Source organism: Mizuhopecten yessoensis, unplaced genomic scaffold (genome assembly GCF_002113885.1).
Source record: "Mizuhopecten yessoensis strain PY_sf001 unplaced genomic scaffold, ASM211388v2 scaffold10813, whole genome shotgun sequence".
Lineage (NCBI taxonomy): Eukaryota > Metazoa > Mollusca > Bivalvia > Pectinida > Pectinidae > Mizuhopecten > Mizuhopecten yessoensis.
This window is the reverse complement of record NW_018408734.1, coordinates 299,768-312,520: the sequence shown is the minus strand read 5'-3', so window position 1 is coordinate 312,520 and position 12,753 is coordinate 299,768. Positions and strand designations below refer to the sequence as shown.

Genomic DNA, 12,753 nt, shown 5'->3' with positions numbered 1-12,753 from the left:
TTCCTGAAGCCCAAAAAACCCCTCTGGATCCGCCACTGGACGATATAAGCTGCCATTATCAAACGTTTTCCAGATCTGTTTGGAAAAAAGGACATACAAATCACAGGACCCGAAGAAAAATGGTCAAAAATCGAAGTCGTTATATAAAAGGTTCTTATATTAAACATAAATGTAAACATTAACATCCCTACAGAAAAGCACAAGTTACATTGTCACGTGTCTTTCCATCACCAAGGACTTAAAATAATCTAATTCCGTACGAGTTACATGTTACAAAATGAAAACAAAAGGTTCTCTCGCGAACTGTGTAAAGATAAATTCTGGGTTTTTTTCTTAGTTTTTGCAAACATTTAAAAAAAATGTTAGTACTTTCTTTATTTGTATTTTTAGTCATTTCCCACGGTGTCATTTCCTGTTGACAGGATCAATGAGATTCACTAATTGGACACGTTACATTTTTCCATTGGCAGACCAATGAGAATGGAGAAATCTATTGTACACGATAGAGGGGAGGAGCTCCATATGGTATTAGTAAACTGTGTATAATAAGTTGGTTACACCATATATAGGTATATCAAAGGAAACGTGACACATCGATGCGACATTTGTTATCGTGACTCCACTTTAACCGATTTGCTACTATTTATGTAATATATTGTACGTCACACCAGATACATATAATATATACGTCTCTGGTCATACCGACAGCTTCATATGATTGAAGATATAATAGCCTTGCATTGACTTTCGTATTGCTGTAATAAACGGATTTATTGAAATTATGATACCGGGGCAAGTTCGGCTATGGTACCGTCTACAAAATCACGCACGTGTCTGATAAAATATTTGCGTCGCATTAGGCCTACTTTAAAAATGTAGTAAAAAGAAAATTTAATGGTTGTCGCCCGTTTAAAACAAATATGTAATAACAACCATAAAAGTGTATAGCCAGCGTTATGGCGAAGTGTGTTTCCGTAGAAGACTCCAGAGGTAACAACTTGTCTAAAAGACTCTTCTTTGACCATTAAGTAGATCTACCCTCCATTAGATATTAATAAACATTTCATGTAGAATTCAATTAAAAAGGGGCTATGATTGACACTGTGCGGACCCAGAAGACAGTTCATAGTTTATTTAAAAGTGCATTATCAAATGAAATCTTCCTCATGATTGATTGACTGTCAGTGAGTGATTTTCATCTCGAGATCTGGTGTCAAGCAGTTTTGCTGCAATTTCTTGTTTAAGTTTCCATGGGGGTGATTACGTCTACTTAGAATTAAAAACATAAAAGTGTGTATGTCTAACAAAATGTTATATAAAAAATAACACTTTTAAATGGCATCTTTCGAGCTGTTCATCAGATTTGAGAAAATAGGAATAGCTTAGCAAATGCATTTGTTGAAAACGCTCAGTTTTAGCACGGACTTAGGTAATCTAATTAAATTCCGTGGTTTAAGGGTCCAAAATCGGGGCTCTCCCTAAAAAAAGAGAGAGAGTTGGTAAGTTTGTTGTTGTGATGCTCTCCCCTTACGAAAATTCTGTATCCGCACCTAGTGCAGCATGTGTAGCGAGTGATCATGATCTGAAGGTCACAGAGTAAAAATCGAAGCACCAAAGAGAACCATAGACTTAAAGCTAACGGCCTTTTTAAATTGTTTAATTATATTTTCATTTCCCCCCCCCCCCCCCCCCCATTAAAATGGACACGCCAGACCATTCGGAATCGTCATTCGGAACATCTCGTTCCGGAAAATGAAGATCAGAGCACACCCAGAAACGAAATGATAATTCGACTACATTTACGTAAGTAATGTTGTCTTGATAACATTTACCGAGGTACATAGATTATGGAGATTTAGTGCTATTAAAACATAACTTATCAAGGAACAGTAACTGTGACACCCTAACCCTGCTGTAAACAGAAACTTAACGTTAGCTGTATGTTTGATATCATTTCCCCAATAGTGTATTGAGCATAGTAAGAGCATATCAAAGCACTTATTTTTTTGAAAATGGTATTTGCCTTTAGATATTTAGACCATCTTTTAATCCGTTACGACATTCTGAAAATGTAAAATGGCCACCTACAGTCTGTTTTTAGCAGAGACGTATTATACGTCTCTGGTTTTAGCTATTTTTAGCTATAATGCAATGTTTCTATGTTTATCTATCACGATATGTCTGCACTAATTAATTTGTATCAAAGAGGTTTGTTTCATATATATGACCTTGATAATCCAGTGATAATCCAGGCGCCTTCGTAGATGTCTAATTCTCTAAACAGCTAAACAAAGAATATTGTCAGATTTCGCAAAGGCTTTTGACGGGTCACCCTAATGAGTGTCCTCGGAGGTTTTTGCGCGCCCGCGAATTCGTTCTAAGATTTATTTCACTTTTTTCTTCTGATTCCTAAATATTGTTCATATATCTAGGTGTGTGCAAAATTTAAGTATGATCGTAACAGTACAAAGTACCGAAATGCGTCGATAAAAATGCATATTTGGGAAGAATGAGTGTCCTTGGAGGTTTTTGCGCGCCTGAGAGTTCGTTATTACACCTTTTTTATTTATTTATTCTGATTCATAAATATTGTTCACTTACCTAGGTGTGTGCAAACTTTCAAGTCGGTCATAACAGTAGAAAGTAGCGATTACTACGTAAGGTGGACTACTACAGAGTATGGGACAACACACTTATATAAGTTGGATGAGAAATTTTATTTCAAACAGCTAGATCCCTCCGTTATACTAAACAACCACATTTCCGAGGCACGGGGCACAGTGATGGGCCATTATTATCCCTGGCAACAACATCTACATAATGTAATACTAGACTATTTGCAGATGACTGTATGTTATACAGAAACATCAAGAAGACTGCAGATGCTGTGGCAGTCCAAATGGACTTGATATCGCTTGAGATGTGGGAAAGGAGTGTCAAATGTGTTTCCATCAAGAGAAGCGTACAATCATCCGGCTCTCTGGAAGACGTTCCATCAATACACCAGATGTCCTTTATCCTGCATAGACACACAATTGAAGTCGCTGACAGTGCTAAATACCTGGGTGTGACCATCACCAAAGATCTGACCTGGACGAAACATATCAACCAGACAACAGGTAAAGCCTCTAAGACCCTTGGCTTTCTATGAAGAAATTTGGGGAGATGTACAAGAGACACCAAAGTGTCGGCATGGCATATACCACCCTAGTTCGACCAACCTTACAGTTTGCTTCTCCAGTATGGAATCCACATCAAATCACAAACATCGGGGATATTAAACAAGTGCAGAAAAAGCGGCACAATTTGTACTGTTACCAAGACATCAATCCAGGCTGTGTAACTAACTCGCTTAATAGACTTCATTGCAACGTCGTCGATGGAAACAGGCATTAACAACATGCTATAAAATCCAACATCATCTGATAACAGTTAACCAAGGCGAAGCAGTACATTACACAGCAGCCAGGTGACAAAAGAACTAGAGGGTATCACTAACTAAGAGTAAGATAGGACAGAGCAAAGAAGAAAATCTTGTACCACAGGACCAAAAACTGAGGATTTAATTTAAACAAAACTTATCTTATGATCAATTAGAATCCAATGCAAACCGGAGCATTTTCCCCCTTCATTGTTTTACTCTTGTCTTTTTATTGTCCGATATAAAGTTTTGAAAGTATTTTCAAAACATTTAAAAGGCTCAGGAAACTGGTGAATAGGAACAAGTCAAATTTGACAACCTGCCCCTTTAAAATGCACATACTCTTTTTAACATGTCTAAACATGTCTAGACATGCTTTTTAGCTCACCTGGCCCAAAGTTGTCAATATATAACAACTTCTTCTGGTTAACCAGGAGGTCTATAGGGTGATGATACTTGGCCAGTAGCATGCTCAGATGAATGGCTACCAAGTTTGTTCATATGAATGACCTTTGCCTGTTTTCAGGGTCACATGTTATAGGGGTCAAATATGTTAAAAATTTAAACCACTTCTTCTGAATAACCAAGATTAAGGACCAGGGTTATGATAATTGGCATGCTGGGATGAAGAGCAATAAACTTTGTTCAAATGAATGAACTTCACCTTTATTCAAGTTCACAGAGGTCAAGTATGTTGAATCTTTAAATTACTTCTTTTGAATAACCAAAATGCATTGGATGGTGATATTTGACCAGTGGCCTGCTCAGATATAGAGCTATCAATTTTCTTAATGTGAATGACCTTGACACACTTTCAAAGTCACACATGGTCAACTGTGTTTCAAAGTTATCTTCTCAATAAACAAAAGGTATAGCTAGGTTGGTGATATTTGGCAAGTTGCATTCTTGAATGAGGGCTATAAATTTTGTTCAAATTTATGTCCTTATTTGACTTTCAATGTCGCAGGGGTCAAATGTGTTTAAATCTTTTAACAGCTAGGTTCTTTTGAATGGCTTTGAGTCAAGACACTGATGTTTTGCCTGTAGCTTTATTTAGTCGACTTTTAAGGTAACAATTGTGAGATTTATACCAGGTGAGCAACGCAGGCCCATTGGGCTTCTTCATTATTATTTTTTCACTAATAAACCCCATTTAAATCTAGACTATGCTATTTTAACTTACTAGCAAAACAGAACTCATGAAGTTTGTTGCCAAAACTTCTTCCATGTGGTGTATGATGAAAGCTTCTTGTTGATTGGCATATCAAACTAAAGTGAAACATGATTGTTTGTCTATAAAATTTTGTTAAAATGTTTCACTTTGAGTAATTGGCAGCACAGCATCCTCAATATCCAGGGTTTTTGCTCGCTTTCTCTCACTGCACCCCTGGAATATGTCTAGCAAAATTGAAGGCTCAGTGTGTACCACCTTGTTGATGAGACAAGCAGACTAGTTCTATCCTTTGATGTACCTCAAAAGAATCTCGCGGTGTCATGGTTGTGGTTGCAACACAACCGTAAAAAATGACAGGCTTTGAAGTTTAAAAATGACAGGCTTTGAAGTCGAGTGTCCTCCTTTAATTTGTAATCTTCAAAAGACAGGTACCAGCCTAGTGATTGGTCAGTTTGTTTTTTACCTGAGACCAATCAAACAGCTATCTTCATGCCTTCAATTTTGCTATGACATATTCCAGGGTTGCAGAGAGCGAAAGTGAGCAAAACCCCTGGATATCGAGGATGGCAGCACAGGGACCAGTCACCTGAACATTAGTTACAGCTATATTTTGACCTAAACTGGCATGAGGTGTTCAAAGTAATTTTGCAAGTTTTTAGGGGTTTAAAGATGAATTTTCAGAAAAAATGCCACCCTAAGTAATAGTATTTGTTTAAATATAGCTAGTATAACAAATTGTAAGGTCCTTGTGTTTGTTAGGTAGGAAGAACAACAATGTCTCTATGAATAAAAAACACATATCAAACTTACTCAGAATAATGAAGATTTTACAATGATGGGTGCCAAGATCCTTCTTTGATCTCGCAATCGGCATTCTTTACGTTACCGTTTTAAGTTCAAAGTTGGTTAAAAAAACACCACACACTCTAACTTGATACCCCCTTCTGCATTCTTGTAGAAGCTATCAGTAAGCATTAGTAACAGTTAAGTAGCTGTCAATATCAGATTAAAATGTATAACCTGTTCATGTTGATAATTTGGATGCAATGATTCAATATTTACTTGTTTAAAACCATATGATATTTTTTCTGTGAGCAGGGAGATTTGTATAGGATGGCAAGATGATGTGTTTGTAGTTAAGTACCAAAGCACGCTAGGGTTGTACATCCCAGACTGTAAAAAAATAACAGTCATGGTAGGATGGCAGTGTGGTGTGTCAGGACTGAAAGATCCTTAGATGTGTCACATACCATCTTAGGGTCTGTACACCCAAGGTCCAGATCACATTGAGGTGGCTCTTGGTGACTTTGCATCATCAGTTTTACTGATTTTCTTATTTTATCTTGGGACTTTGTTGTAAGGTATAAACATGAACCATTTATTAATTGAAGTTCTTACTAAAACAACATCAACAAACATTTTTATACGCCCATCAAATTTGACGGAAGTATTATGGTATGGGGTTGTCCGGCTTAAACTTTTGGTTGTCCGGAGATCTCCTCCTCCATTTTTCAACGGATCTCTTTGAAACTTGGTATACATTATAATCCTGATATGAAATTGTGTCTCCCTTAAAAGAATTTTGATTCAACAATTTTTGCAAAAGTTATTGATCTTTGTTTATTTCAGTATTTGTTTTTTTTGCCCTGAGATTTTCTTCTACATTTTTTATAGCATGTCAGCTAGCCACTCTTAGAATGAGGCAGATATTATTTCAATNGGGGGGGGGTCTTCTATTTTTTTCTTCCTATGCAGTATGTACATGATTTTATTTGTTCTGTCCCATTTTTCAGGTATCACTCAGGCTGATCAAGCATTTGAATTATAGTCAGCTACTAAGTGACATTCTTGATAAAGATGGCTGTACCAATTCCTCCTTACAATGCTGAGAACCCGACTGAAGTCTACCCCTCACATGTAAGTCCTGATTTACTTAGTAAATATTTCATTGAATATATATGAAGACTTTGTTTTGTATAACTGTGTATTCTGTAATATCTTGGCAGAGACTAACCTCAAGGGTGTATACTTTGTTTTTTCCAACTACTAGCCCTGGGCTATAGCTAGTAGACACTAATAATCCTCTACTAGCCCCAGCTAAAATTCTGGATTATTCATCATTAAGGATCCCTGTCCTTTTGAAAAAAAAATTATGATCAGTAACCTCCCCATAACATCCATTTGGATATAACACGAACAGTAGCACAGTTAAGCCAGGAAAAGGTAGCTAAAGTGATTAGAGCGATAGTACATGTATAACAATCTGAGGTTCAGGGTTCAAATCTTAATTGGCCTTAAGGATCGATCCCTGTCCCTTCGCCTAAAAATGTAAAAAGGCATCGGGTTTTTTTTCTACGGCATCGCTTTTGCATAACCAAATCATTTCAGAACAATAACCCATACTTTGCGGTAGTTTCTTCAGATTTTTGGGATATATTATGAAATTTCAATTTTTTTTATTTTTTTTCCTTCCGTGGAACAAAATGAAACAAAAAGCATTTTATTTGATGCAACAATGGTTTATTAGAAATAAAACACATACAAAATAATAACAATTTAAATATTGATGAACAAAGCACAAAAAGCTGAGTAATTTTCCAACAATAATACTAAAACAAACAAAAATGCCCATTACATGAATCAATAAAATTCCGAGTGCCAATGCAACACATTAAGGACAACGAAAAGAAAATATAGGTGACAAAAAATAAATATCTTGCGGACTTACTTATTAAACAAAAAATTATAAAGATACAAAATAACTAAACAAAAAAGAGAGACAACTCTTACATTTGTACCAATAATAATTCTAAATCCCAAAAAGTCATAATTACAATTAACAACAAACAATATAGCACTTTTTATATACGAATAGGCATTAGCCGCATTACCAACCTTTAAAATTTCTTCAAATGTTATAACCAATATAAAACAAAATTGCGCATTGTGTATGAATAACATTATAACAAACAATGAAGTACTTTACGTATACTGTGTCATAGCAAAAATGTCACAATGAACAACAATAACAAAGTTTCATATACTTTACACAGCAATAATAAGTTTCTACATAATAGGCAAATAGCATACCATGTTGTGATATAAAAAAATAACACTATATACAACAATAATAAACTTTTACATTCTGAACAAAACAATTATAAACTTTCACATTATGTACAGATAACAACATACCATATTGTGATATAAAAAATATCACACTATATAGCAATAATAAACTTTGTCATTATATACAGATAAAACATATATTGTGTTTTAACGAATATCACACTATACAACAATAATAAACTTTTACATTATGTACAAATAACAACATACAATATTGTGGTATAAAAATATCACATTGTAAAAATAACATTGTTGTAAAAAATGAACTTGAAATATAGGCCTATTGGGTATATACATGTTATAACAAATATAGAATATATTCCTGACTATTGTGATGTATAAAATACTTCCCAGGCCAAAATGTCTTTCCTGTTGGGTATTGCACAACCGTAGCCTAGTACCGCATTCCTTACAACCTTTCTGGTCCAGGTATTCAGATAACATCGCAAGTTCAACCACTCGTCTACCCTGCGACCAGGTTAAAAAGTTATTGACGTATTCGTGATCACTAGTACTGGAGGGATCCTCATCGGACGTCGGTGTCAGCTCATCAGTAAAATTGCCAGTAAGCTTAGTAGGGGCCTCAGTAGCCAGCGTCTCTTCAATGTGTGGACGAGTGTCACTTTGTTTTGTCGCATAGTCGTGGTCTAGCAGTTGATATTGGACATCGTTGTTGTAATTATTGTCTGTTAATGCGTTTAGTTTACATGTAATACGGACAATTTTACGTCGAGCTTGCATGTCGGCCATCACTGCCACGACGTTGTTTACATCGTTACGACAGCTTTTTTTGCCCCCGCTTTCGCAATTGGAGATTTTCAACGCAAGGGACACAACTCTGTAGTCGAAATGTTATTCAAACGAAATCTATTCAAGGAAAGATAACAACATTGTCGAAATGGTAATCAGGGGCAGGTGACTCTAACACTGAAAAACGACAGTGGAAATCTTTAGTGTTTTGCTCTGGCTGGGACAAGGGATCCTTAAGCCATGCTGACTTTTTCACACAGAACACTAGTATTGTTGTTGATTATATTTTGTTTATTTCATCTTTATTATTTCTCACAAAAGTCCCACAATGTATGGTTTTCTTTATAGAAATTATTTATCAAAGCTATAGTTTTGCTGGAGAAAACAGTTTCTAGTACTTAGTAACAGATTTTGGCAATGGTACAGGGATCCCTAAGCAGACATTAGTCTTTAGTTTGATTTGAGGGATTTAACATAGTAATAAATGTTTAAAATCCCTCTCCGTTACTGACTGTTAGTATGATTGGAGGGATTTAAACTAAATTTTGTGTGTGAATCACCCTTGAGCAAAATGGACTCAGTTTTGTATACACAGTAACAGAGGTTGTGGCCGCTTTCAGCAGAGCTAGTCCAATAGGAGAAATTAAGATAAATCTAAAAATTTCTTCTTCTGTTTGATTGGAGTGATTTTTAAAAAAGAATAGTGTAGAGTATCTTTGGGCCAATGGGACTCAATTTTATATAAACAGAGAGTTTGGCCCCCCAAGGGTAAAAGGGATGGGGCCCAATAGGAGAACTTGAGTAAAATCTTCAAAAATCCCTCTCCTTCAGTACCAAATAAAGAGATTTAACCAGATTTGGTCCAGAGCATCCTTGGGCAAAGGGGGGCTCAATTTTGTTATAAACAGTTTATACGGCACCTATTGGGCAGAGGGGTTGGATCCAATAGGGGGAACATAGTTATAAATGTTAAAAATTCTTCTCCTTCACTATGATTGGAAAGATATTATCCATATTTTGTGTGGATCACCCTTGGTCAAAGGGGACTCAATATTTATAAATGGATGGTCAGAGACTATTTTCCTGTGCTTACTTTACTCCAGGTGTGCACTACAGGCCCTCTTGTTCTATTTTATGGTGATAGTTCAGCATTAACTTAAATAGGGTTATAAGTACAAATAGATGTTTCCAATTTTCCAAACATTGCTTTAATTAATTCATTTAGATATATGTATATAATTGAAAAAATATTTTAAAAATGTATTAGTTTAAATGAAGACAGGGATGCATACATTAATTTCAGTTTGACTTATATATATGTCTAGTTATATTGATACAGAAAGTAAAAAGATTAAAATATCTTAAAGATTTGCTGTACTCTAGTTGTGTGGCGTGTCATTCTCATTATCGAGTATATTTTACAGGAGATGGTTGATGTTAATGAGACACTGTCATGGATACAAGAAGAAGAGGTGTGCACAGTGCAAGTAGAATCATCCGTTGGTGATTTAAATGTTGTGAGTAGCTACAATCGTAATCAAAAGAGAAGTCCTCTTTTTGCGAGTACAAAAAGAAAGAAATTGAAGAAAAAGGATCAGCACAAACCTAAAACCAAAAAATCAAGTCCACAAAAGAAATTGATGACATATCTGAGAGGAAGAAAATCAAAACAGGAAATAAAGAGGCTTCCTAAGAATGCTGGTTCTGAGGACACTGCTGATCCAGATGAGATAGAACAATATGACAGAAGAAGTTCCTTACCTGTGGAAATAGATAACATGGTTACACAGGATCACACAATTGTTGTACCTGTAGAAAATAAAGATGTTATGACAAACTCATATGGAGACAGTCAGTGTTTTACAGACGAGGATGACAGCTTCAGAGACGTCCATTTCTCTGCAGATGTCTACCTTGCAGACATGAATTTTTCTTCACTACTAGATGATTGGAGTAGGCAGTATGAAGGGGTTTCCAAAACTGTGGAGGCAGATGGACTTGGTTCTGAGATGAATGATATTGAAGATGATGATTGCCAGAAAACCATTGTAAAGAAAGTTACCTCTTGTAAGCAGTCTGCAACCATTCTATCTGCTCTGCCAAAAGCTGAGGCCTTAAAAAGTTCAAATGCCATTCAATGTACAGAAGATGCTATGGATTATACTGCAGTTACTAAGGCAGGAGTAGAAAGTCAGGAGTTGAAATCATCCAAGAAAAGCCATTACAAAGATGAAACCATTGATTATGACACAAAGCGACCTGTTTTGATGAAGCTTTCCCACACAGTACCTTTCCCTTCTTTCAGAGAGTCTAACAGCCTGGGAGTGAGTTCTGACCAGAGGAAGGGATCAATCAAACTTGACTCGGATGACCCTGTGGGATCACTAGACCCGTCAGAAATCATGGACATTGATGACTTAGATGATAAGTTGGAGTGCCATACTATGAAGACTGAGACAGGACAGTACCCTCATTTTACAACACCCATTTTGAACACAGTAAGCTTTGATGAATTTGTGTTTCAGAAAGAAAAATCTGAATCCAATTTTAAGAATGTTACAAATCAATCACACGTGTCACCACACTTGTTTTCTGCAACAAGTTCCAGTTGTATTTGTAGCAGGTGTGAATATTCTTCAACTGTTGGCCATTGTTTATCAGTAGAAGAGCCAAAAAAGTCAACACCTTTGTATGCCAAACCTGAAAAATGGCATCCACAAGAACTATCGTCTGTCTCTCCCAATTTGATATGGGCATTCTTCATTTATGGTTTGGTTTCTTGTTGGTCGGATTTAAAGCAGATGGGAAAACTGGATGAAGAAAGCTGCAAGAAAGTCTCTGCCATGTTTCAGCATCACACAGACAAAGAATCAGAAGGTAAAAACAACAAACCAAAGAAATGGAACACAGACACCAAACAGAAGGAAAATAATAAAAGTCAACTGAAGAATGACGGGAACCAAGGTGGTTTGAATTCATCTGATGTTGTGGAGCCCCTTCAATCCTGGCGATCAGTTACACCAGTGGTAAACACAAAGCCTTTTGTGAACCAGTCAAATCTTACAAAACACACAGGAAATAACAACATACATCAGCAACATCCAGCAATAAGTTCAGGAAATCTTAGCATGTACCAGCCACATACAAGACACACTGTGTCAGACCAGGTGTCATCAGTTCACAGGAAAAGAAAGCTGGCAATAAGAAAAAAAGATAATCAACGGTATCACTGCATCAGACACACAGTAAAGCCTTTCTTATCAAGGAGTCTACTGCATCATTCCAAATTGAAAACATCTAGAAGACTTGTCAAGAGGATGAACAGTTTGGAGAAGTTTACTTTTCAACAAAGCTCTGACTGGAAGACCATTAAGCATGACAAAGGGAGATTCAAATACCTTCACATTATGCCAGATGTGAGATCCGAGTTAAATGTATTTATGCTTCCTTTCAACCATCCAAACAGTCATTCAGCTGCTGCAGTAAATGGAACGAGTGGAACAGATCATGAGCAAGAAAACAGCAATGAATTAATTGGGGCTACTGCAAGAAGACTCCATGACATGGAAAACCCACCAAGTACTTTCAATGAGCAGATCAGTGTATTTGAACAGATCATCACTGGAACTGTCACAGAAAGTATGAAGTTTGAATGGGCTAGGTTTAAGTCTTTCTGGTCTTTTCCCATGAGCTGCCCCATTTCGCCCACTGTCCTGGCCAAATATGGTTTTTACTATACAGGGAACGAGGACAAGGTCTGCTGCTTCTGCTGTGGAGTGATCCATGGAGACTGGCAGAAAGGACAGTCTGTCTATGCTATGCACTACCAGATTTCAAGAAGATGTCGGTGAGTGTTTAGCTCAGCATGCCTGTAGGGCTTATACTATGGCTTGTGCCACAGTGCTGCGTCTGTTTTTCCAGCGTCATTTTTAGCTCACCTGGCACGAAGTGCCAAGTGAGCTTATGCCGTGGCGCGGCGTCCGTCGTCCGTCCGTCCGTCCGTCCGTCGTCCGGTGTCAATATTTTACTTTAAACTACTTCTTCTTAATAACTGAAAGGCCTAGGGTGTCGATATTTGGCCAGAAGCAAACTGGGATGAAGGGCTACAAAGTTTGTTAAAATTAATGACCTTCACCCATTTTCAAGGTCACAGGGGTCAAATATGTTAAAAACTTTAAACATCTTCTTCTTGATAACCAAACTGCCCAAGGAGATGATATTTGGCCAGTAGCATGCTTGGGTGAAGGGCTACCAAGTTTGTTCAAATGAATGACCTTCA

The 12,753-nt window shown here is 36.8% G+C and overlaps 1 protein-coding gene across 5 annotated transcripts in view; it reads left to right on the top strand.

Moving 5' to 3' along the window:
• Positions 1 to 12,753, top strand: part of LOC110462612 — a 65,583-nt gene that overhangs the window by 37,053 nt on the left and 15,777 nt on the right. For 4 of the 5 annotated variants that reach the window (XM_021516650.1, XM_021516645.1, XM_021516646.1 and 1 more), the window contains 2 exons: positions 6,389 to 6,512; positions 9,899 to 12,321. In XM_021516650.1, the coding sequence (XP_021372325.1) occupies positions 6,453 to 6,512; positions 9,899 to 12,321 (2,483 nt within the window). In that variant the 5' untranslated portion in view covers positions 6,389 to 6,452. Of the gene's footprint in view, positions 1 to 1,721; positions 1,804 to 6,388; positions 6,513 to 9,898; positions 12,322 to 12,753 lie in introns of those variants that run through there. The other variant, XM_021516647.1, reaches the window with a different exon arrangement.